Consider the following 24,650-nt stretch of genomic DNA (forward strand, 5'->3'; position numbering starts at 1 on the left):
CACCCCGGCCAGATCCACTCTGCCCCGAGCACCCTCCCTGCCAGGGACCTAAGTCAGAGGAGATGGGGGGAACCATGTGGCGGGATGTGAGGGGCGGGAGCTGGGGGAGAAGCAGGCGTGTCCCAGGCCAGGCTCTCCTAGGCGTCGTGGAGGTTGCTGTCACTCAGGAGCACCTTCTCCCCAGGTTTGAAGGCCGGCATCCCAAGGTAGGGGCAGCTGGCACAGCGGAAAGCATCGCCCAGGTAGCACTGTTGAGAGAAGAGACCATCACCCATTAGCGAGAAGCCGAGTGTCAGCTCTCCCAGAGATATGGGCTGGAAGATAATATCATATATGGATGGCCACAGCAGCCTGAAGAGAATAAGCGCGAGAATCTGTAGGTCCAGTTGAGACCCACAGACTGAGTGTTTTTAAGATCTCTGATTTCATGAAAGACAAAGGTCTAGAGAAAGCTCCTTAGGTAGACATACTTCTGGATTCTCAGCAGTTCAAATCATAGCCACACATAGCAAATGGTTAGGTAGCTTCGGGCCCAGTATGAAGCACAAAGAAAGGGGCCAGAGATAAGAAACGACAGGCACCTGCCTCCCTATGGGCCTGAGCGTGCTACCCACTCTCAGGCGATAACCCGTCTTCCCACTACTACCTGGAGACACAGTCTCGCAGTCCACCTATTGTTACAGTACTTGGGCAGTAGCTTCTGTAAAGCTGAAGTTGGTCTGTGTATGCGTTAGTCCTTTGTGAATACTGAGTAACCATCCAGATACTCACATTTCCACAAGCCGACTTGGGCTGAGAGCTTATCTGGTCCCTCGACTTCTCTCTTTCCAGTTCTTCTGCGAGGCCACAGGTGCTGGGGGAAGTCAGGAGCTGATGAGTGAGATTTCCCACCACCCAAATCCTTGACAGACCTCCTTTCCCCTTGAGTCTTCACAGATGCAGACATGGACCTTTCCTGGCCTAGTCAGGTTTGGGCTTCACAACTCAATAAGGTATTGTTTGGAGATTCACACAGACATAGTAAACTATGGAAAAAGTCAGGAAGGAGGAACCCAAGCTAGGGAGAATGCAGACTCTTGGGAGGAGAGGGAGGGAGATGCGACTGAGGAAGCAGGCGGAGGCGACGTCTAAGGTTCCCGATTCTTAACCTGGGTGGTCAGTACCTTGGTGTTCGTTTTAGTATTCTTTAAAATGTACCTGTTTAGTAAACTCTTCTATACATCTGACACACTTTCCAATAAGATATGTTTAGTAGCAAGGTGACCCCGGCTCACCCCAAGGCTTACCAGTTCTTACAGGCTTTCCTCTTTTTACCTTCCCCACAGGAAGGGGCCCGCAAGGAAGCTGGGTCTGGCTTCTTCAGATCTTCCGCATCCAGCAGTTCATCTGAGTCGATAAGATCCTGGAGAGTGTTGGAGGCTATGAATGACACAGTCGTGCTCTCTGCTAATGAAGAGCTGACGTGGTCATGGGCCACGGCCGCAGTTTACCCTTGTGTGTCAGAAGGCGTCCACCGTCCTACCCAGGACTGGTCATCACACCCAAGCCACCCACACAGCAAGTAAACTACAGGCATGGAAGCTGTACTGGGTTGTGAGGGGCCTGGGAACTCATTTATGATGTGCAGAGAATATGTGTGTGGAGGGTGGGAGGGAGCAGGAAGAACAGGGAAGTGTTATACTTGAATATATAAGGGCTGTCACGTGAGAAAAGGGGATGGAATATTTTCTATATAATTTCAGGGGAAAAGGCAATAATAATATATACACTTTGTGTGAGGACAATTAATCTGTAAGTTCTATGAGGACACAAACCATCACCTATTTTGCTTACCACTAACCTCGATAGTTGCAGAAATGAAGCATTTTATTACAGAAAGCACAGATCTGAGATTTTAAGACAGTGAGCATTTGCTATCTTGTCCAGATGAAGAAACCAAAAAATATTTTATCTGACAAACTCTTTTTAGGTTTACACATGCCTACAAGAGTCTTCAGTATATCACATGAAGTGAGAACAGGAAAATCTGTGGGGAAAGATGCTGAAAAGGAAATGTAAGATGCCACCAATGTGGAGTTTCCTTCTGAGTCAAAAACATCAGTGTCAGGCACCACCACAAGGCTGGGTTTTAAATGCTTCCACACTTACAAATTCAGAGAGTCCATTCCAAACTATGACCACTCAACCCAACATGAACATGAAAGTCGCTCAGTCATGTCCGACTCTTTGCAACCCCATGGGCTATACAGTTCATGAAATTCTCCAGGCCAGAATACTGGAGTGGGTAGTCTTTCCCTTCTCCAGGGGATCTTCCCAACCCAGGGATCAAACCCAGGTCTCCCGCATTGCAGTAGGATTCTTTACCAGCTGAGCCACAAGGGAAGCCCAAGAATACTGGAGTGGGTAGCCTATCCCTTCTCCAGCAGATCCTCCCAACCCAGGAATCGAACCAGGGTCTCCTGCATTGCAGGCAGATTCTTTACCAACTGAGCTGAGGGAAGCCTAAAAGAAAGCAATCAGGTGACCACAGAGCTGACTCACCACGCTCTCATCCTCCATATCATTGGCCGAGAGGGTCCAGAGCTTGGCAGCTGCAGGGTCCACAGCAGGCTTCCCTGAGTTCAACCAATAAAAGAAAACGAGCTTCAGAAAAGCAGCCGGAAACAAGGTCCACACACACATAAGTGCTTTCCTTTGAGGCTGTGCAGGGAACACACTGGGCTGGGAGTCTAAAGACGGGCTCAAAGCCCGGCTCAACCACTCACGAAGGACCCATCGCTTCATGGTAGTAAAAGTCATCCTTTGTTAAGCACTTGTTTTGCGCCAGATATTAATACTACATATTAAACACTTTACATATGTTATCTGATTTAGTCTTGCTAACCACCTCATGAGGAAAGTTATCTGTCATCCTAATCTTATAAGGAAACAGATTTAGATACTTGGGCCAGTTCCATAAAGCCACAAATACACACAAATACAGACACAGTCTGCCTAACGCTTTAAGCTTTCACTCCAGCTTACGTTCTCCTCCTCCTCTTAGTTTCAGCACAGGGCTTAATAGTATTCCCTATACCCACAGCAAGAGATTTGCAGATTAAATGAGAAAGTGTGCCAAAAAGCATTGTGAATAGCAAAGCTTTGGTCTCATGTAAACCTGTTATAGACAAGAAAACGGCTCTGGAGCCGATGGTGGTAGTGTAAGAACGAATCAGTGACAATTACACCTGATTCCCTTTCCGGGGGCTTCAGTGTGGGCTGGCTCATGGAGGGGGCTTGGGGGTAAAGTGTACCCTCTGTGATCACTGTCACAACTGGATACTCAGACCCCCACAGGGCAGGTCATCTAAGCAGATCCTAGCTGCCCTGGAACTTTGAATCCAAAGGTTAGGGTGCCAAGGAATCTCTTAAAGATACAGGTTGGACAGCCAAAACAGCAGTGTGAATGCACCTGTAAACGTCTGTCTGCCTCACAGCTGGGACAGTTCTTCTCAACCTGGGCATTAAAAGACAGGGCTAGGAAGGGTGAGAAAGACATAAAGGACTGGGTGTAATCTTCTAAACAGAAGAGCTATTTCTGTAAGTGTCTTAAGATCCTCAAAGCAAGAAAAGCAGACTTCAGTGGCACAGAGAAAAGGACACACAGGAAGAGGAACAGGGCAGTCTTATCTGCCATGACCGCCCCTGGGAGGTCTTCACAGGGTAAGTGTCATGATTCTGGGGTCTGGAAGTTACAGGACTCAGGACTCTGGAACCTGGAGGCCTCAGCATCCTCTGGTGAAGAAGGAGGGGCTGAACTAGGTAATATCTATGTGTCACTTCAGTTTCAGATTTGAATATGCCCAGGAGAGCAGTACATTAAGCATCCTTCTATTTGGAAATGAGAGAAATTAAGGAAGGAGCTGATCCTATAAAGTTCTTACCACCTCACTCAGATCTCTGGCTCAGTTTCTAATAGGACCTCCTTTAGCCACTCAGACAGACACGTCCCTAGACCATCTCACCGGAAGATTTCTTGGCAGTAGAAAGCTTAAGTTGGCTAGAAGAACCCACTTCAAAGTTGGGCTTTTTGCCTGTGATCTGCACAGAGAGCAGGCTGTCGCTGTGGTAAGCCAGGTGTTCTCGGACAGACTGAATCTCCTCAGGGCTCAAGGTCTCGCGCTGCAGCTGGAATTCAAGACATCAGCGATTAGGGCACATCACAGTCCTTCCGACAGTGTGACACTGTACCATGTCCCCCCACGGATGTCACATGCTCGCGTCTGGAGGAAGCACGCGACAGAGGGAGATCACAGACAAGGCCTCATGCCTCCCGTTCTCCAGTGCGTAACTTCTGTCTACGTGTTTACAGTTAGCCCATTCCATGGAGAGTTTTAAAGTATTTATCAGATAGCTGTCTATTGGGTACAAGGTGCTGTGCTGTGCAAGGCATTGTGGGGACTGTAATGATTATAATTATCAAGATGAATTGGGCATGTTGAATAGGATCAAAGCCTATAGCGGGGAAGCATGCCCACATAAAGAGGCTAGAAATGAAATATGTAGTAGAGAAAGAGAACCAAGGGGGAGGGAAACGCTTTTTATGTTCCTTGAGACGAAGCAGCAGGCAGTAAAGGTAGGAAAAACGGTGGGAGGTGCTGCCTCTACATCCAAGAATTAAGGAATGGTCACAAAAATCACAGTCCATTTATACCACTGAATGTTGTTCCATCATTAATAACCAAGTGGGGAACACACTGATATGGATAAACGTTGAGCGTATCTAAAGGTGGGGAAAAGAGCTAGTGACTGAACAATGTATAGTGTGACTTGATTTACATTAAAAATGTGGAGACATACACACACAACACTCATAAATGCATAAAATGTCTGAACAGCTACACCAAAAAATGTATTGGTGGCTTCCTCTAGGGAGGGGAGTGTAAGCAAGGTCTGAGATGTCACTTTAAATTCTTTGGTCCTAATTGAAGTTTTATGAACATCCTGTATTTTAGAATAAAAAAAAAAAAAAGAACTTTAACTAAAAAGAAAAATAAAAAAGGGAAAGTATAAAGACACTGAGGCCCGAGGCCATGTACAGATCCAAGTATAACAACTACTGTGATATACCACCTACCTCTCACACAAGAACATCTGGGCATGGGAGAATGCAGAACCATGAATACCTCTATTTAACATTAATGTTTCTACTGAATTGTCAGAAAAGGATTTCCCCTCCAACCTATTCCAGCCTCCCACCAAAAAGCTGAGGAAAATAACTGTGTAAGATTTGTGTAATAATTGTGTAATAATTACAGGCGACTGCCTTCCACGGGGGCCTAAGACTTGTGTCCACTGAGATGTCTTGCTCCCTTTCTGCCTCGGGCGTCAGCAGCAGCACCGAGGACAGAAAACGGCCCCCACGTGGGCCCAAGCTGAGCCTCTCCAGAGGAGGCTGCTTTTAGAGGTCTCATCCTTCGAGGCATCAGGTATCTTCTCTACTTGCTTGCTAGTCTAAGTGACGCCGCTCACCTCACCTCAGGGTTGTTATTTCTCCCAGATTCTTTCTGTATCGTCTGACAAAGAGACACTGGGTTTAGTCACCCAAGGCTTAAATTCCTAGCGAAGAAGGTCATCTACAAACATACCTCTTTTACTTCCACAAGACCAGAAAGAGTCAGGGCTGAACACAGCTTAGATGCCGTCTTCACTTTGCTATTGTTAACTGCTAAGAGGAAAACCCCAATTAGTAGCTTTATAGGCCAGTGCAGGAAAAATTATAAAGGCTCTATTCTAGTCGAGTCAACAGGGCATTAAAATAATAACAACCTATTCTGTTCAATAGAATATAAATATATTTATATACAATATAAATATGTATATATATTTTAAATGATATTTTAATTAGAGAAATCCTTTTGGTTGTTCAAAGTGCTCTTATACAATAAATCCTTTATTATTGTTTCTTGTCACCCTCTGTTTCTGAGAAATACTTAACCTTACAGGGGCTGCTGGATAATGACTGAGAAAGAGGATTAGAAACTGTATTCAAGTATCTTTGTATGGTTCTGGTAAGACGCTGTGGTTAGCCACTCAAGGTTTACCTCCTGGCAAAGAAGGCTATATCTGCTCCTAACATCACAAGTTTGTGTTTCCACATAAACACCTCTATATGTTTCAAAATACTTTCATTTCTATTATCATAATTGATGAAATAATACATCACATTTTGATAGAAAGTCTAAGTTAAAATGCTAAAACTCTAGAATGACTCTGACAGCTTTACCACTAAGCAAAAAAAATTTAAAAAGGTTTTTATTTCTTGGATTCTATCTTTAGTTTCACATGAATCAATACTTACCTCATCACTCTAGGACTATATTTTAATTTTTGAGTTTGAAATACTATAGATGTACAGTAAATTTAAAAAAAGTTCAGGGAGGCTCGGAGGACCCTTCCCCTCACCTCCCCATGGTAATATCTTATACAATTGCTATACAGTAAGAAGGCTGGGAAACTGTCACTTATAGTCCACAGAGCTTATCCTGATTTCAGCAGTTTTACATACACTTGTGTGTGTGTAGTCTTCATCACCACAAGGAACCCTCGCACACCCCCTTTATAGCCTCATGAACACCCTTCCCTCCTGATCCTAACCGCTGACAGTGGCCACCCTGTTCCCTGTCACTTAAACTTTGTTTATTTCAAGAATGTTCTGTGAATGGAATCATACAGCATGTAAGCTTTGGAGACTGGATTTCTTTCACTCAGCATGATTCCCTTGAGATTCATCCAAACTGCTGCGTGTGGCAATCATTTGTTCCTTTTTTTTTTTTAACTGCTGCATAGTTTCCCATTGTGTGGATGTACCAGCTAAACCATTCACCTGTTGAAGGATCCAGCCATTTTCAGATGAGCAGTTTCCTTCTATTTTACTACCAAGCGGGTCAAAGATCACAATTTATTCAGATGTGTGGTTCAGAGTTTTACAATAACTTATCCCTAAGGATAAGGTTTAGTATAGGAATACTGATCTCCAAATGATACCTGCTACTCAGAGAGATGCAGCGAACATACCTAAGATTCAACCCTGTTAAATCTTAGGGTTTAAGTGGGTCTTTCAAGTGAAGATCTAGTCTTTTAAGTGAAGCTCTCCTTACCTACAGCTGTCTCTACCGGCTCCTTCAGAAAAAGACATCCACCAGGCCGAAGAATCCGGGCCATCTCAGCCAAAATCTCAGCACTGTGCAGAGTGGTGCTTCCAGGAATTACACCCGACAAAACAATGTCAAAGCTAGATTCTTTGTGGGCAGCTGAAAAGAAGGAAAACTCTAATTAGTGGTCACCTGGGCCCCAGAAGTCATCGACCAAGCCCCCACAAAAGCTACATGCATGGCCCCATAAAATAAACACCTACCTGTTCTGCAAATGCTATTATACCACTGTTACTACCAAGTGAGCTAAGGATGCTTGTTCTCCCGCAGTCTTACTAACTTCTTTTTTTACATGCTCAGGGGGAAAAGAAAAAAAGGAAGGTGGATGAAAAACAAGCTTTAAAAAAAAAGATGTGGAATGGGTTCAATGGGTAAAGAACCTGCCTGCAATGCAGGAGACATGGGTTCAATCCCTGGGTCATGAAGATCCCCTGGAGAAGGAAATGGCAACCCACTCCAGTATTCTTGCCTGGAGAATTCCATGGACAGAGGAGCCTGGCAGGCTACAGTCCAAAGGGTCACAAAAGTTGGATACGACTAAGCAGCTAAGCATGAAGTAATAAGAAATAAGAAGCTGATTACACAAATCATCAATAATATCTAAGTCCACTATACCTCAACCGAAACATACTATCATGTGGCACCTGAAACAAAAACCCAGCCGCCAAGGACGGCAGAAAAGCAGCACCCCCAGCATAACTGTCTGCCCTGAAAGGCAACCTGGGCAGGTACTTACATTGCAACAGCTGGTTGATATTTTCCACAGACACTCGGCCCTCATCGCCAGTTAAGGCTTGAAGCTTATCCACCAGATCTTTCAGAGCCTCCACCTGGGATGACTTATCCCAGATCACTGCCACAAACTGGCCAGTTGAGATCCCAAAATCTGCCATTCCCGCCGTGCTGTGGACCTAAAAGCTATGGGCCAAAAAAGAGTCAAAGCTGAGCAGAGGCAAACATGCAATGATTAGAATTACACCTAATTTTGACCTCCCATTAGAAAATCTCACTGTAGACAGCAGAGTGTGATTAAGTAAACCCATTATCCAAGGTTTCATAACCCCAACATTCCCAAACATGGTAGGTGGCTTCCTCGGTGAGAATCCTGACTGGGGAGTCAAGAAAGGAGGTTGAAGGCACAAAGATTATTTTCTCTTTGATATGAAAACTCAGCTTGAACAGAATATAAAACACACAGGACATTAATTAAGCAGAAGTAGGACTCAGCAAGGGAGGCAAATAAGTTGGTTGCCATATCCTAACCACAAGCTGAGATGTTTTTAAAAAGAGACAACATATGTAAGTTTAGTAAATTGAATAATGATATTTCCCCATTCATCAAGATATGAAAATTCAATTCCACTGAGTTTGCAGTGATCAATAATGGTATCTACCATGTCTTTAACAATACTAGCAAAACTTTTCAAAGCTTTTAATATACATTATCTCAACTGAACCCAAGTATAACCTTAAACTAGGTAATACTCCCACTTTACAGTCAGGACACAAGCTGTTGACTTTGCCCAGGTCACATAACTGGTAAGTGTTGTGTGGATACAGAAAGAGCTGGGATTTGAATCCCAGCCTGTATGACTGTAAAACCCATGCTATCAACCTACAGAAATTTCCTTCCACCGGAGTCAACTTTCTCTTTCACTTGATACTCAGACGGAGTATACAATGTCCTCACGATGCACTCAGGTCAGCAAGATAGCAGCCTACTTATTTCCCCTTTTCTTTCTTAAACATTAATGATGCTGAGTCCCTGCCTGCAGATAGCTCTACCAAATGACACGAAGATAGAAGCTGTAGGAGAGAGGTCATGCGTGGATCGGTCTTAAGCGGAACACTTCTGTCTTCTCAGAGGTGGCTAAGTGAAGTGAAGTTGCTCAGTCATGTCCGACTCTTTGCGACCCCATGGGCTGTAGCCCATCAGGCTCCTCGGTCCATGGGATTTTCCATGAATACTGGAGTGGGTTGCCATTTCCTTCTCCAGGGGGTCTTCCCCGACCCAGGGATTGAACCCAGGTCTCCCTCATTGTAGGCAGACACTTTACGGTCTGAGCTACCAGGGAAGCCCGAGAGGTGGCTAACCCAGTAACAATTATGTCACCACAAACATTCTGGGACTGACCTTAAGCCAGGCACACACACTCTTCCTTCTTTCAAAATGTTCCCTTCAAATGACTTGCCTTTCAGCCTATTAAAACATGCTGATGTTAGCCAGGCATCCTTAAATATGATAGTACTTTTGATTTGGCCGTTCATCTTCTAAAGGAGTTACTAAGGCTTTTATTTTCTAAAGCAAAGTCAAATCTCCTCAGTCTTCTGGATCCAGGTGCTCTGTAATCTCCTACCTCCCCTTGTTCAATGGAAAATCCTGGCATTTTTCACTCCATCATGCCTTTTATCTGATTCCTTCCTTGTGGAATACCTTTATTATCCCAACCTGCCTTCAAGGCACAGTAAAAGGATGCCAAGTGTTATTAGACAAACAGGACTCCTTATTCACTAAATTGTGGTTTTTAAATCCCTAAAAAGCACACAATCAAGAACTGAAACTTTAAGCTGTCAACTGTAACATGATGTTGAGGAAGAACCCTTACAAGTCTTTCAAGTGAACAACTTGGGATCTCACATTTAAGAACCAACTGCAAAAGACAGGAATATGGACTGCTGGGCATGAAGTTATAAGAAATAAACGACCTGTTTCTAGAATGATGTTGAAACAAGTTCTCCCTGGGGGCCATGGGAAAAGATCCTTTCCCATTACACCAACCTTACACTGTACTCACAGAAAACCCTCATGCAAGAACCAAGGGGCCTAAGGCTACTCATTAGCAAGAGAAATGCAAAAGGCCAGATCTCTAGACCTTTTCAGAAAACTTAATGGAGGCAGAGTTTTACAGAGCACAGGTTTCCAACAGAAATGAACTGGGTTCTGTCTAGCACTAGATTTTCTATTCATTGGCTACATAACCATGGATCTGTGATTAGCCTCTCTCTTTTCTCATTAATAAAGTAGGGATAATGATCTTATATTTTGCAAGGCGGTGGCAAGAAGTAAATAAGAAGATAAAAATATGCAAAGCACTCAGCAGGGCCTGGCACATAAAGCTCAATAAAATAATGTTCTCAGAGAATTCTGAGCTTCCACTTCTCTGGGGCCAGTCTATTTGCCTTTCCTTCAAACAGTCCTATAAAATCTTGTTCCTCCTCAGCCCTGCCAGTTGGGAGGGCTCCCCAGGGAGAGATGTGAAGCTGCTTTTTCATTGTTAAAATTACACAATATGAGAGTCACACTTTATGACATCTTATACAGTACTCCAGTGGGATTGTGTCCGTAAATTAGAAAACTGGAAAGTGCTCTGTGTTCCATATCCCCTGAAACTAATCTTCTATGGCAACAGAGAGCTCATAAAATACATTTATTAAACATTAACCCTCAAAAAACAAGACACTGCCACCATTTACGGTCAGCATTTTCCGAATAAAATGGGACACAGTGTTCTTTTAAACATCTAAAAGTGAAAGTGTGATGTTATTCATCATCAGAGTTTTATGTTGTTTTCAATGTTTTTTCTAAAAAGACATAAGGAAAAAAATGTCTGGCACCTAAGTCAACATACTTATTTAGAAGTGTCGCTCAGAGCCCCACTTTCATTAAAGTGGCAGAGTAGAAGTCATTGTCATGTCACTGCATTTATCTGAGATCAACTTCTGGAGATTCACTTGTTTATTTTTAAGACACCTGTAAACATCAAATCTTGAGGCATTTGGCTTCCTTTAAGGATGAAGGCGGGGGAAAGAATTTAAAAAAAAAAAGATTGACGTTTGGATTTCAGCTCAAACCAAGGATCAAATCCTTTTAAGTCAAATGTATAAAAAAACTTCTTAGAATACTAACAGTTATCAGGAAAATTTTAATTCAAATAAACTGAAACACACACACAGAGAAAAAAAGGTGATAATCTGTAAGGAAGTAGTAAACTCAAAGGAAAAGAAACGGACAACTTTGTCTCCAAGTAAATGCTAGATTTTCCACAAGAGAGAGAAGCTGGAAGATGAGTGGACAGAACTCAGAAAACAAAACCTCATGGAGATACTAGTAGGGATTTACCAAAATCGAGAAATATGGATTTGAAATTTTAAGAGAAGGCTTCCCCCACACTCACACAGGGGAGAAGTAATTGAAAAGACTAGAGTTGACAAGCTAACTGAAAAGATTAAAGTTGCAAAGATGCAAAAGAGAAAAAGGTCTAACTGCACAAAACTTACAGAATGGCATGCTTAGCTCCTGCCCTCCAGTATCTCTAACCCCCAAAATCATTTACTTCTTCCGACTATTATGAAGCCTTCCTTGTTGATTAATTCCCCAGTGAGGCACTCCGTATTTATATTTCTGTTCAGTGACTAGTCCATGACCTCCCTGAGTCATGCAGAGCTTGGCACTCAATGTGAGAATAAAGGCCACCAGCCTTTCCCAAACTCACAGATCATCGAAATCACCCGGAGGCACGTTAAAATAAGATTCCACGGGTACATTTAGAGGTATTGAATCGATTCTCCAGGAGAAAGATCTCCGGATCCAATTTACTAACAAGCATCCTGATGGCTTTTCCAACCTGGCAAGTTTGGGAATACTCAATTATACCAACTCAACACCTTGGAGGTTCGGGGAAGACACAGGTTCAAATTGACAAGCTGTCCCCTGGACCTCAGGCTAGGTCCGGCTGCGCGGGAGATAAGGCAGCCCGGGAAGGACCGAAGTCACCACTCCAGGGGCCCCAGGGGAGACAGGGCCAACGCGGCCCCTCACACCGGCTTCCTCCGGGCGAAACCCAGCTGTGGTCCTCAGGGAGGTGGCCACGGTCACGTTTCCGCCGAAGGACGGGGCTGGAAATGGGGAAAGAGCCGATGTAGAGGAGAGAATGGGTCGGGAGGGGACCGTTGGGGACGACCGAGCTCACGGACCATCAGAAGAGCGCTCACCTGCCGCCCTGAGCTCGCTCCGGGATTCTCCGCAACCGCCGGCTACACACCTCGCGCCTCTCGCGAGAGGAGAAAACTCCCACTGCGCGGGGGAAGGCGGAAATAGCCACTAAGCGCTGCCGTCGCCTCGCCGTAGGCCGCGTGCCCGCTTCCAAAATGGCGGCGACGGCGGCGTTTTCTGGAGCCCTACGCCGGGCGGGCTGGAAGCTCCTTCAGCTGCGGTGCCTGCCCGGTGAGGGGGCGGCCGAGCCCGGGAGAAGGGAGGGAAGTGGTTGTGGTGAGGGGAACCGACCTGGTCTGGGTGAGGGGCGGAAGAAGCCTCGGGGCGGCTCGAGAGCAAGGTGAGGTGAAGGGCATAATGGCTCGCGCCGGCGCCCCGGCCTTGAAGTGGTCGCTTGGCTGGCTTCTGACCACGTTCTCGATCTGTGAGGAACAAGAGCATCTGGGAAGGGCTTGTCATTCCCATTTCACGGAGTTGACGGAGCCTGAGAGAGGGCTGTAGGTGCCCCAGATCACACAGCTAGTCCGTTGCAGACTGGCACACTCGCCCTAGTCTCTTGACTCCGTTGTCAAATCCCTGGGCCCTGATCACAGGAAACAGCTACAGAGAGACCCTCGTCTATTAATACTTTTTCCTAAGTCAGTCATTTCCACACCACTTAAGTAATTCTTCAATATCTGCGTATCACCTTTGCCGCCATATAGTCACTAGTTTTGTTTATACATCTGATTTTATAAAAATATTGACCTTTATATCACTACCATTAATGGAAAACCAATGTCACCTCCCATAAGTAAATTATGCATTAACATATATAAGTATATAAATGATGAAATAATGTTCTTTTGTATTCCTCCTGTAGTCCACCTGAAATCTCGTGGACTGCAGTGATTCTGCAGTATTGCTTTGGGATCTCCCAGACCCTTTTCAAAGTTTTATGAATGTTTGCTTCATTTTTTTCTGTGCATATACTAAAATAATTGATATTTTCACCTGTCACGTGCTGTATTTCTTTTAAAAATCATTGTTTCCTGAGTTGATCCATAGACTCTTTTTTCCCTTAATGAGCTCTGTTTTATACATAATTCCAAACTATATTCAGTAGAAGTACAAATAATGCCTGTGAGCCAGCAAATCTAGGTATTTACCCAACAGAAATGAAGGCATATGTCCACAACAAGACTTGAACAAGTGTGTACATAGCACCTTTATTTATTATAGCCAACACTGAAACAGCCCAACATAGTAGTGTTTCTTAGTGGAATGCTACTGAACAGTGAAAAACTAACAACCAACTGACCTACGCAACAATATGAATTAATCTAAAAGATACTCTGGGCCAAAAAGTCTTGTACATACGCAGAACCCACAGTATGATTCTATATAGATGAAATTCTTGGACAGACAAGACTAGAGTGAAAAATTTGAAACAGGTGAATATAAATGTCACCTCAATAAAAGAAAAGCAAAAATTTTAACTCTGGTTAAGGATGTGTGTGCTAAAATGTTTAAAAATTAAGAATACTGAAGTCTGCGACAAATGCATCAAGAAATAGATTAATGTAGGAAGAGTGTGATGAATAGCTGTGTAAAACTTAGGTAGTGGATATACAGGCATCCATGCTACAGTTCTTTTCACTTGTCTATATGTTTGAATCTTTTTGTATAAATGCTGGGAAAGAAAAATGTAGTATTAGCCTTTCCTTAGGGAACACAATACTGTACTTTTCAAAAGCCTTTGCCTAAAGTAAATGGGGGTGTTGCAATATTGCAGATGAAAAAACAGACACCCCATAAACACTAGGGAGTTGGTACTCAGACCTGATTTCTAGTCCAGTGCTCTTGCTGTGACATATAAATATGTAACATTTTTAAGTCACTTTCATTTTTTGTTTGAGCCTCACAGCATTCTCATTGAGTAAATAGAGATTATTTCTTAATTTGCATATTTTAAGGTCATGCTCTTTGCCCATTAACCTAACAAACGATGGAAACATGCCTCGAAGACAGGTGTTCTTCTGGTTTATGCTTTTGCCAACACATCATGTCAAAAGGGAAGAAGGAAATGGCAACCCACTCCAGTATTCTTGCCTAGAGAATCCCATGGACAGAGGAACCTGGAGGGCTACAGTCCATAGGGTCGCAAGAGTCGGACACGATTTAGTGACTAAACACCGCCACTACCATGTCAAAAGGTTCGCAGTTTACCTCAGATTTTTGTCTAGGATCTAGCACTTGGTTCTGGCTTTCCTCTGCTTGTCTTGCATCCCTCCTACCACCCTGGGTCTCAAAGGGTCTGCTTTGGTGAGTGTCCTTGGCTGACCAGCTCAGCTTCTGTTTCAGTGTCCCGCTGCCGACCGGCCCTGGCACCATGTGCCTTCCACGCTTCAGCTATGCAGCTAAGGTCTTCGGATCAGCAGAAGCATCAACCTCCGCCCTCTTCTTCTCAGCAACAGTCTGAGGCACAGGGCGTAGAAGAACCCAATCCAGAGGCTCTGCGTTCACCCCCCAGGTAGGCATCAGAACACCTGTCCACCCATTTTGTCCACTTTAAGTGCCTGGGTGAATCTGTGCATCTCCTTCCTTTCTCATCTCCACCTTCTTCACACCTATCATCATTTTCAAAACCATCTTTGGAAAGAACTTGTTCTTTGTTTATTTTATGAAAATGGTGCCTATACATTCTAAAATGTTCTGAACATTATAAAGACGTTCACAAAAAGAAAGCAAAAAAAATTACCAGAAATCACAAACCAAGGAATAATTCTGCTAACGTTTTTGTGATTATCCTTTTAGATGTTTCTCTAAGCAACTTTCATATATAGCCCTGTGTATATTATAAATGATTAATTACAGTGTATGCTATACCTGTTGTTCCAGAGACTGTTTTTTCACTCAGCAGGACATCTTTAATGTCTTTTCAGAGATTGTATGATTTTAATGGTTGTGTAATATTCCAACAAATGGCAGTACCGGAATTTATTTGACCTTTTATTGATGGATATTTAGATTTCATTCACTTCATGAAAAATGGTGTGATAAAGTGTGTGATTTTATCAGCAGTGGGAGCACTGAGCCAAAGGTTACGCACCTTCTGAATTTTGTTCACCTCTGTGGGGCCAGATTGCCTGGCAGAAGGGAGATAATAATTTCCGTCTCCATTAGATATGTTCTGTTTACTTCATCCTGCCCCTGAGAAGCTCTGAAATGAGAGTGTCCCCAGTCAGTTTTCTGGTTTCTCAGTGAATGTCCTTTTCATTTCGATTCAGAGGGTCTTCTTTGTGCCAGGCCCTGTGAATAATGTCACCATTGTCCCTGTCCTCATGGATTGCAGTTTGGTACAAACCTGGGTAACGAAACAGTACGTGAGGCTATAAGGCTGTAGACTGGGATGTCCAGGGTGCTGTGAGAGCGTGTCCCTTCTGTTGGGTGACCTCCTTGCTCAGTGGTTCTTTCTCTCAGTGACTCTTTGGGAGGCGAAGGACGATGTGATTTTTGCTCTCTTGGCATTCACACACTGATGCTGACACGTAAGTAAATGTCCTCCCAACACGCGCTGAGAGGAGGCACAGTGCCTGTGGTTTCTGGCCAGGCATGTTTTGCGTTGCTCCGCGGGAGGCGGTGAGAGGAGGAGTCAGAACTCTGTCCCCATGTCTGTCTCAGGTACACCGACCAGGGCGGGGAGGAGGAGGAGGACTACGAGAGTGAGGAGCAGCTGCAGCACCGCATCCTGACAGCAGCCCTGGAGTTTGTGCCCGCCCATGGGTGGACGGCAGAGGCCATTGCAGAAGGAGCCCAGGTGTGTGTGGGTGTGGGCAGGGTGGCCTGACCAGGATCAGCCAGGAGAGAGTCATACTGGCCAGAGCAGAAGGCCTTACATTTTCTTCCAGCCCAACTCAGAGTCCCAGAACCCCTCACTGCTACCAGATATTCTGGTTTTGCTTGTTTTTCCTCTGTACAGTAGAAATGGCTTTAGTTTTAGATTATTTTTTAATATAAAAAGAATATACCATGCAATTGGATCTTGGGAGTTAGGTTCTAAAGGCAGATCATAGGTAGTGTGATGGAAGAGATCCGAGCTGCGTGAGGCTGGGGAAGGGTCAGTTGAGGCCAAGTCAGACAAGATCCAAAGGTCACGTTGAAGAGTTACACCTTCTTTTGTTCTAAGAATAATTGGAGATGAGTGCTCAGTCCAACTCTTTGCAACCCTATGGACTGTAGCCACCAGGCTTTTCTGTCCTTGCAATTTTCTAGGCAAGAATTCTGGACTGGGTTGCCATTTCCTGCTCCAGGGGCTCTTCCCAACACAGAGATCAAGCCTGCGTCTCCTGCATTGGCAGGTGGATTCTTTTCCACTAGCCCTACCTGGAGATACAGAAGATATGGGATTAAATTTGACATTTCAAAAACCATCATTTTGACTGCTGGATGAAAGAAGGATTAGAGGCAGAGCAAGTCACTGGGGCCTGCTGCCAGTCATTCAGGAGAGAGGAGGGCTTTCTGACCTAGAATAGTGCAGTGAACATGGAGACGGGTGGTAGAATGACATAGGAGGGTGTGACTGAGTTGCCTGTCGATTTGCGTGTGTGGGTACGTGGTGGTGCCGTTTTCTAAGATTAGGGCCCCTGAAGAGGTCCGAGTCTGAGGAAGGATCATGGGTACGGTCCTGAGCTTTGTTGTGTCTGAGGGATCTTTGGGTCACATACAGGCCTGAAACTGGAGGAGCTACCTGGACTAGAGTATTTGTATGTGATCATTAAACCAGGACGTGAGTGAGATTGCCTCGGGTGGCACGAGTGTGAGTGTGCCAGGAATGTCATGTGAAAAGAGAGAGGAGTCTAGGTTCTCGGGGACCACTGACATTGAAGGGTGGGTGAAGCAGGGTGGGGTGGCAAAGGAGACTGAGGTGGCGAAGCCTGGCTCTGGAGGCCAAGCAGCAGCATGTGGACGGAGCTACTAGACATCGGTGACTGCAGGATCAGCCATCGGAGGGGAGTACAGGTCAGAAGTAATGGGTGGGTTGAGGAGTGAGCGGAGGGTAAGGAAATGGAGAGGCATGTGGCTGGGAGGGGGCAGAGGAGAGCTAGTGTTCAAGCTAGCGTATGAGCGGGGGAAGTGGGATGGAAGTTGGAGCCGGAGGATGCAGAAACACAGGTGATGGTAAAGATACAGGAGAAACAGCAAAATTTAAAATGTGAGTTTCCTTGAAGGCAAGACTTACAAAGTCCAGAAAACAGGTGGAAAGACTGGCCTTCGATGTATTAGAGGCAAAGCTGGAGAAGACAGCTGCAGATTTAGTTTCTAGAAGAATCTTTTGAGTTCCCAGGGAATGGCTTCTGTTTTCTCTGAAGTAGGTGTGGTTGTCTCATGAACCTGAAGTTAGGAAAAAGTGGTAAGACACAAAGATTTGGAGGTGGCAGGGGAGGTTTGAGAGAATCATTAGAGAAAGGTGCGGCACCTGCAGAGAACAGAAATGTAACAGGATTGTTTGGGAAAATCTGATTCAGCGACATAATTAAGTACATTTCTGGTTGGTGTCTTCAGGACAGATTCTGAGAGGCGGAGTTGGTCTTTCAGGGAGTGCGTCAGTCAGAAGAAATCACCTGAATAGAGAGAATTTAACAGGAAGCGTTGTTAACTAGATGTGACATTGGTAACCAAGTAGCCGAAAAGATAAAGAGAGCATTAAGGTATCCTAAAGGTAGCAGCTACAGAGAGTAGCTCTCATCCTGTTCTCCTGCACTGGCAGGCAGATTCTTTACCATTGAGCCACCAAGGAAGCCCAAAAAGGCTGGGTACTTCCGCCAGAAGAGAATTCCTTCCTGACTCCCAGCGGTGGGGATTTGTAAAGTCTTTTTGTTTCTTTCTGTCCTCCGTCCCTGCTGTCATCAGGGTTCTTCCGACCGTAGCTGCTCAGTGACTGTTGTTTATCAGGATTAGTAAAAGATCTCTGTCGCTTTGTTAAATAACCCCTTGATAACTCAGTAAGAAAAGTTTGTGGGTTCTTTTTTTTTTTTTTAATAACCGAGAGACCTACTTTGCAAGAGATTTAGGTTAAGTGAGCTAGAGAGAAAGACAGAGCTTTTTCCAAGGCCCTTTTCACAACAGTTACAATTCTAGGTTACAAGTGTTAGAACTCAGCTCTGAACTGGCTCAAGCAAGACAGAGTGTTTCAGCTCATTTAATAACAGAAAAGGTTGAAAGTAGCTGTGGCTCAGCATTCTTATCTTGTGCTGCTGGGAGCTGTCTCCATGGCGTATCTGCTTTGCTATCCACTCCATGATCTTCATTCTCAGCAGGGGCTTCCCATGAGTTGAGAGAGTCAGCAGCCCCAGAGGAGAGAGTCCCTCTTCCCTGTCGGTACTAGCGGAATTCCGGAGACAGCCTCGTAGTCACGTGCGTGTCCCAGAACTAGGCGCTGTGAACTCCACACATGCAGGCTTGGATCCCCTGTTTTGCATCACACCCGGGGGCCTGAGGGAGTGTGGAGGGACTAGTGCTCAGCTTCTCCCAGATCGCGTGGACCAAGAATGAGGAGTGGGGGTGTCTCACTGAAAGCCAAGCTGCTGGTGCCAGGAGCAAAGGTGCTGGTGATGAGCAGGCAGCCCGCGGCCACTGCACCTGCCCACCACTTCCGTTTCCCTCTCGCCCTCTGCAGTCCCTGGGCCTCTCCAGCGCAGCTGCCAGCATGTTTGGGAATGACGGCAGCGAGCTGATCCTGCATTTCGTGACCCAGTGCAATGCTCGGCTCACCCGTGTCCTGGAGGAGGAGCAGAAGCTGGTACAGCTGGGCCAGGCAGAGTAAGTCCCACGGCGTCATTGCTCGGGGTAGCAGCTGAGGATGGGGGGGACTCAGGCCCCACCAGCTGTCCCCAGGAGGCCAGTCCAAGCAGAGCCTGCAGAGTAGCACCGAGCACCCTAGCTGCTCCGATGGGACGGAAATGTAGCTGCCTGTCTCGTTCTAGCTGGTGGAACCCTCTCCGCTAGAACTGAATAGACGGGGTAGCACTGATCCCATGCCTTTGACCCAGAGACACTCAGTTTTCTTTTTTTTCTCTTCCAGGAAGAAGAAGACAGACAAGTTCCTGAGGGATGCTGTGGAAACCAGACTGAGAATGTTGATCCCATACATTGAGCATTGGCCCCGGGTACATGGTCCACCCACATCCAGGCCCCAGGATGACAGTGTGTTCATGTTTATGATTCTTAGCACCTTCACGCGGAAGGTCTGGCACGATGTTCAGAAGTTAGCTTGTTAGCCTCCACAGACCCAGGGATGTGCAGTGTACTTGATACTCTAGGTGTCAAATTGAGGAGAGCCAAAGAGAGAGCCCTCTGAGCCGTCTGTGTCTCAGTTCTTGGAGATGTGAGTGGCCTGGTCCTAGATCACGTCGTGGTGGGCTGCTAGTGGCCCGAGTGTGTCACTTGGTTTTTGGTGAGGAGGGCTCCATGAAGGAGATGAGAAAAGTCAGAAGATTTTACTGACCATCATCATTAACAGGCCTTTTGCATTCTAGATCTCAGGGGAGTGGGACTTCTTTTCAGTCTGTCAGTGTGATGCTTAGAGAATTGGAGTGTTCATTCCAAGGGCTTTCCCCAACTTTCCTAAAGCTCCATTTTTCCTCCTCCTCTTTTCAAAGTGTCACAATGTGGGCTATTCTCGGTTAAGAAAGTCAAGATATATCAACTGAGAGGACTCACAGATCAACTGGTATCTGCTGCCCAGCTTGGAGATGGTTGGATATTTATTTATTTATTTATTTTTTGGTTGATAAATTTTATTTAAGAACTTATACAAATATTCCCGTTTGAGTTTTAATCCTCATCTTCCTCCTCTTCTTCATCTTGATTAATCTGGAAGTAATGCAATTCATGACTTTCTTTGCTGTTAGCGACTATGCGTAACCAATCTCGTAGATTATTCTTCTTCAAATATTTTTTGGTAAGATATTTCACATACCTTTTGGAAAAGGGCACCTCGGAAGTTACAGTAATCTTGCTATTGCTTCTTTCGATTGTTACAACGCCGCCACCCAGGTTGCCAGCTTTTCCATTCCCCTTAATCCTCTCCTGAAGAAACTGCTCAAAATTGGCGGCATCCATGATTCCATCTTCTACAGGGTGGGTACAGTCCAGAGTGAATTTTAGGACTTGCTTCTTTTTTTTGCCCCCCTTCGCCACAAGCTTTTTCACAGGCGCCATGGCGGCAGCGGAGGCAGAAAGGCGATGGTTGGATATTTCATTTCAGCTGTGGGCCGGGTGTGAGGGAGTTCAGCCCAGAGTCAAGGCCCGCTCCCTGCCCGTGCTCGCATACTCGATTTCTTGGACTGACTCATTCCACCTTGCATGTAAAGCCTCACAAGTGCATGAAGTAGGCCCTGGTTGCCTTCTTATTCAGCACGTTTCCTCCTGGGCTATTTCAAGATAACTTTCCAGCCGATTGGGGACATCTCTCACCAACTCCTACAGGCCACAGCCAGTGGGTTTCAGAGTTGGTAAAGTGACAACCCTTGGATTGTCTGGTGTTGATATCTGCTAATGGAGGCATCTCTGGGTTGTGTCACTGCTTATATGAAAGGATTTTGAGGTCTCAGGTAACAGAAATCAATTTGAGTTAGGGGGAAAAAAAAAACTGGAAGGAGTTTATCATGAGCTGCAGCAGAGCATCAAGGGCAGGAATGCTGTTGGGCTCCAGGATGGCTTAGAATCGGGGCCTAGAAACCTCCCCCAGACTCCCCTCCTATCCCTGCTTCTTTCTCCATGTTACAGAATGGGGGTACCCTCCTCCATCCTTACTCGAAAGATACCAGGCTAGACCTGGCTGTCTGCATTCCCAAGTTCACATGCCAGGGATTGAGGGTCTGACTTGGCAGTGGAGGGTACTCTGCCTCAGCTCCCATAAGCCGTAGTTGGGAGGGAGCCTTAGACGCCAGGAGCTCACAGCAGTGGGTGGAGATGGTGCATCTCAGAAGGAAGGCTAGGCAGGCCCCTTACTACCTCTACTGAGCAGTGAGGCATTGTCTCATGTGCAAGTATCCCTTTTTGTGTCATCTCTCCCCAGGCCCTCAGCATCCTTATGCTCCCTCACAACATCCCACCCAGCCTGAACCTGCTGACCAGCATGGTGGATGACATGTGGCATTACGCCGGGGACCAGTCCACTGACGTGAGTCTCTCCTCACTCCCGCAGAGGGTGGGGATGGCTGGGTTAAGCATTTCCTCCCGAAGTCTGTGAAATTTCTTTGGTCACACATCCCTTCAGGGGGACTCCAGAGTCATTCCAATGCTGGAAGGAGAGGTTAACGTTTGAAGAGGGTCCCTCTTTAAGCCACAGTAGCCTCTAGGTCATCTTCATTCAGGGACCAGTGCTATAGCCACGCATCAGTGCTCCTTCCCCCTAGAGTGTGATACACGGCATCAGAGGGCTGAGGCTACCGTTTTATAATCATTTTCCCCTCAGTCTCTTAAGATTTAGATTCTGTGGCAGACTTCCTCAGTGTATGTCTTTTATGAGACTGATTTAAAAAAAAAAAAAAGAATGCCACAGACACCCTCTAAGACATTTTTTTAAGACATTGCTTTAAAAAGAAACTCCCTTCCTGCAGCCCATCTTGGCCTGCTTTGCTCAGAAATCAATAAGCCTCTAAACAGGGAGCCGGAAAGATTCTGACTTATTAATACTATCATATTTCTGGTAGAAAATTAAAAATGTATATACACATGTATATATCTACACCTTCATAAAAGAAATTAATATGCGATGGTACTTTGTGGGATCCAGGATCGAAGGCAGGGAGATGCTTCCACCACAGTTCTAACAAAGTGCTTTAATAAACTTCCCTCATATGGGACTATACCACCAACAGAGATGGTTGGAAAATGAAATTAGAAAGCCCAGAAATCAGGGAGGTAAAACAGGAAGCAGCCAAGCTAGCGCTCTGAAGAGCGATTGGCCAGGATAGCCACAGCCAGAAGTTGCGGAAGGACCTGAACTCTCAGCTTCTCCTAGGTGTCGCGGTCTGTGCCTGACGCTGCCTCAAGCCCTCACATCACTGATGGGTGATACAAGGTTTGGTCATAACTGCCTGATCACAGAGCCTCCCTGGAACTTAGATCCCATGGACTGTTGCCCGCCAGGGTCCTCTGTCCATGGAATTCTCTAGGCAAGAATACTGGAGTGGATAGCCATTCCTTTCTGCAGGGAATCTTCCCTACCCAGGGATCCAATCTGGGTCTCCTGCATTGCAGGCAGATTCTTTACCATCTGAGCCACCAGGGAAACCTGAAAATTACATGAGATCTTTGTGACCCAGCGGACTGTAGCCCTCCAGGCTCCTGTGTCCACAGAATTCTCCAGGCAAGAATACTGAAGGGGGTAGCCTTAACCCTTCTCCAGGGGATCTTTCCAACCTAAGAATTGAACCTGGGTCTCCTGCACTGTAGGCAGATTCTTTACTATCTGAGCCACTAGGGAGATCCCTAGATGTCCGGAGACTTGCACTTTTCACTGGTGGGTTCAAAGCTGAGCAGATCTAGCAAAGTCATGTGGGATGCTTAATAAACATCCAGATTCTGGCACTTAACTTCAGACCTGCTGACTCTGAGCTCTAAGAGGTTGGGCCCAGGAGCCTGCATTTTCAACCTCCCAGGTGATTCTGACACCCAGCCTAGTTTGGAAACAGCCACGTTGTCCAGAGGGCCACGTGTATCCGTGAGGGAAAGAGGAAATCAGGAGGGAGCCCAGGAGTGCCAGGGGCTTTGGGTAGCAACCACTCAGACTTCCCCCAGCCTGCAGCAACAGTGGTGACCTATCTATCCCCCTGGATGGGTTTCTTTGCAGTTTAACTGGTACACCCGCCGAGCAGTATTGGCTGGCATCTACAACACCACTGAGCTGGTGATGATGCAGGACTCCTCCCCAGATTTTGAGGACACCTGGCGCTTTCTGGAAAACCGAATCAGCGATGCAATGAACATGGGCCACACTGCCAAGCAGGTAGCTCGGGGCTTGACATCTGGGAAGCCTCCTCACTAGGCGCTCTGTCCTCTTGGGCCAGACTCATCACCTGTCTGTTCTTTTGCTCCCCTTGGGCCTCAGTTGGCAGTCACCAGGGCCTTCACAGGTAGCCTGACTGGTTCTTCCTCACCCAGCCCTTCCCTAAGAGCCACATGTGGTCCCTCTGTTACTCTGTTAGCTGTAGAGTCTTCTTCCAGGACACAGGGCCCTGTTGATTCTACCTGTAGGGACTAGTAAGCCTACTGATCAGACCTCCCTGTCTCACATCTGAGCAGTGGTGGGGGCCTGAGAGAACCTGACTCTGACTCCTTCTAGGTCAAGTCCACCGGAGAGGCCTTGGTGCAAGGACTCATGGGCGCAGCAGTGACGGTGAGTACCTCCCAGCCCGTCCCTACCCAGCTGGCTCCAGTCCCGTGACTCCTCACGCATTTCACTCACCCCAAGTAGTTTTGTAGTGAGTGGTTAAATTGGGGAAGCTAATCTTATGTCTGGCAGTGGTTCAGTCCCAATCTCTAGATCCCAAATATCCCACCTCTGTTTGTTACTGGCATGAAGACAAAACTTACACCCAGGACCCTGGTACATCAGATCTCCGCATCATAGCCACACGGGCTGCCTCGGAAATCTCAGTCTTTGCCCTTGGAGTCCTGGGGGCAGGGCCAGGTCTCATCACTCTCTGTTTCCATCCTGTTGTCAGCTCAAGAACCTGACAGGCCTAAACCAGCGCCGGTGAGCAAGAAGGGCTGTAAGCTAGAGTACCCAGAAGAAAACCGGATATATTTAAAGGGCTTTGAAACGTACAAGGCGCCACCCATGGAATAGGGTGTCAACGAGAAAGCGCCAAGGGACTCTGCAGCACTACCACAGCCACCTGGAAACCACAGGGCCCTGGACAACACAGGCGTAGCCCAGGGTTGGGCCACGTCTTCAGTTCCTAGTGCCAGGACAGACCTCCTGATGCCTTTTGGCATCATGGCTATGCGACCGAAAAACGCGGCACTCAACCCAGCATTCACGTCATGGAAACTCCCCACATCCCTCTCATGGTCTCTCAGGCACTTCGACCATGTCTTAACCTGCCTGCGGGGCTCCCAAGTCAGGGGCCGGGTCTGAGGCCACCGCAGGTGGCAGCCCCCACAGCACAGCGCAGGCCGTGGGCTCCATGCTCCAGTGTCCTAGTCCTTGCGCCGGGAAACCCCCTGGGCAGGCCGCCTCACCTGAGACCGGTGCTCAGCATGGCCAGAGGTGTGGTCCCAGGCCCTGTGTTGTGTTAAAACAGCACTTGTTGCAGGATTATTAGTGAATTTAGAGTCTGTAAACAATTATAATAAATATCTTTGAAGCAGTTTCCTGTTGTGTAGGAGATTTTCATACAGATCATGCCAGCTGTCCAAGACCCCAGAAGCAGAGAGCAGGGTGGCGGAGAAGGCTTGCAACTGGCAGCCAA

The 24,650-nt window shown here is 46.3% G+C and overlaps 2 protein-coding genes and 1 pseudogene across 3 annotated transcripts; 1 reads left to right on the forward strand and 2 right to left on the reverse strand.

Annotated features, from left to right (window-relative positions):
* On the reverse strand, positions 1-12,322 carry CIAPIN1 (cytokine induced apoptosis inhibitor 1). 2 transcript variants are annotated; one of them, XM_065925400.1, is made up of 9 exons: positions 12,186-12,322; positions 7,930-8,111; positions 7,140-7,292; positions 5,628-5,704; positions 4,005-4,167; positions 2,542-2,615; positions 1,287-1,402; positions 772-853; positions 1-248 (listed from the first exon to the last, which is right to left on the reverse strand). In XM_065925400.1, the coding sequence occupies exons 2-9, from the start codon at positions 8,084-8,086 to the stop codon at positions 138-140; spliced, it is 933 nt and encodes a 310-aa protein (XP_065781472.1). In that variant the 5' UTR covers positions 8,087-8,111; positions 12,186-12,322; the 3' UTR covers positions 1-137. The 2 variants fall into 2 exon arrangements, with proteins under 2 accessions (XP_065781472.1, XP_065781471.1); XM_065925399.1 differs by having other exon boundaries at positions 5,628-5,707.
* On the forward strand, positions 12,257-24,551 carry COQ9 (coenzyme Q9). Its single transcript, XM_065925398.1, has 9 exons — positions 12,257-12,417; positions 14,530-14,698; positions 15,850-15,985; positions 18,845-18,987; positions 19,250-19,334; positions 21,248-21,352; positions 23,027-23,182; positions 23,519-23,572; positions 23,901-24,551. The coding sequence occupies exons 1-9, from the start codon at positions 12,342-12,344 to the stop codon at positions 23,934-23,936; spliced, it is 960 nt and encodes a 319-aa protein (XP_065781470.1). The 5' UTR covers positions 12,257-12,341; the 3' UTR covers positions 23,937-24,551.
* Positions 20,002-20,388, reverse strand: LOC136161014 (large ribosomal subunit protein eL22 pseudogene; annotated as a pseudogene).
* Positions 24,552-24,650: the final 99 nt, after the last annotated feature.

Source organism: Muntiacus reevesi, chromosome 2, assembly GCF_963930625.1.
Source record: "Muntiacus reevesi chromosome 2, mMunRee1.1, whole genome shotgun sequence".
In the NCBI taxonomy this organism is placed as follows: Eukaryota; Metazoa; Chordata; class Mammalia; order Artiodactyla; family Cervidae; genus Muntiacus; species Muntiacus reevesi.

Bases quoted from the DNA above. Each gene is read 5' to 3' on its own strand.
- COQ9 (XM_065925398.1), top strand. From the start codon at position 12,342: ATGGCGGCGACGGCGGCGTTTTCTGGAGCCCTACGCCGGGCGGGCTGG. The intron at 23,183-23,518 runs GTAGCTCGGGGC...GACTCCTTCTAG, and splicing joins TGGGCCACACTGCCAAGCAG to GTCAAGTCCACCGGAGAGGC. The intron at 23,573-23,900 runs GTGAGTACCTCC...TCCTGTTGTCAG, and splicing joins TCATGGGCGCAGCAGTGACG to CTCAAGAACCTGACAGGCCT.
- CIAPIN1 (XM_065925399.1), bottom strand. From the start codon at position 8,086: ATGGCAGATTTTGGGATCTCAACTGGCCAGTTTGTGGCAGTGATCTGG. The intron at 5,708-7,139 runs GTAAGGAGAGCT...TTTTCCTCTTAG, and splicing joins GCCGGTAGAGACAGCTGTAG to CAGTTAACAATAGCAAAGTG. The intron at 4,168-5,627 runs GTATGTTTGTAG...CTTGAATTCCAG, and splicing joins GTCTTGTGGAAGTAAAAGAG to CTGCAGCGCGAGACCTTGAG.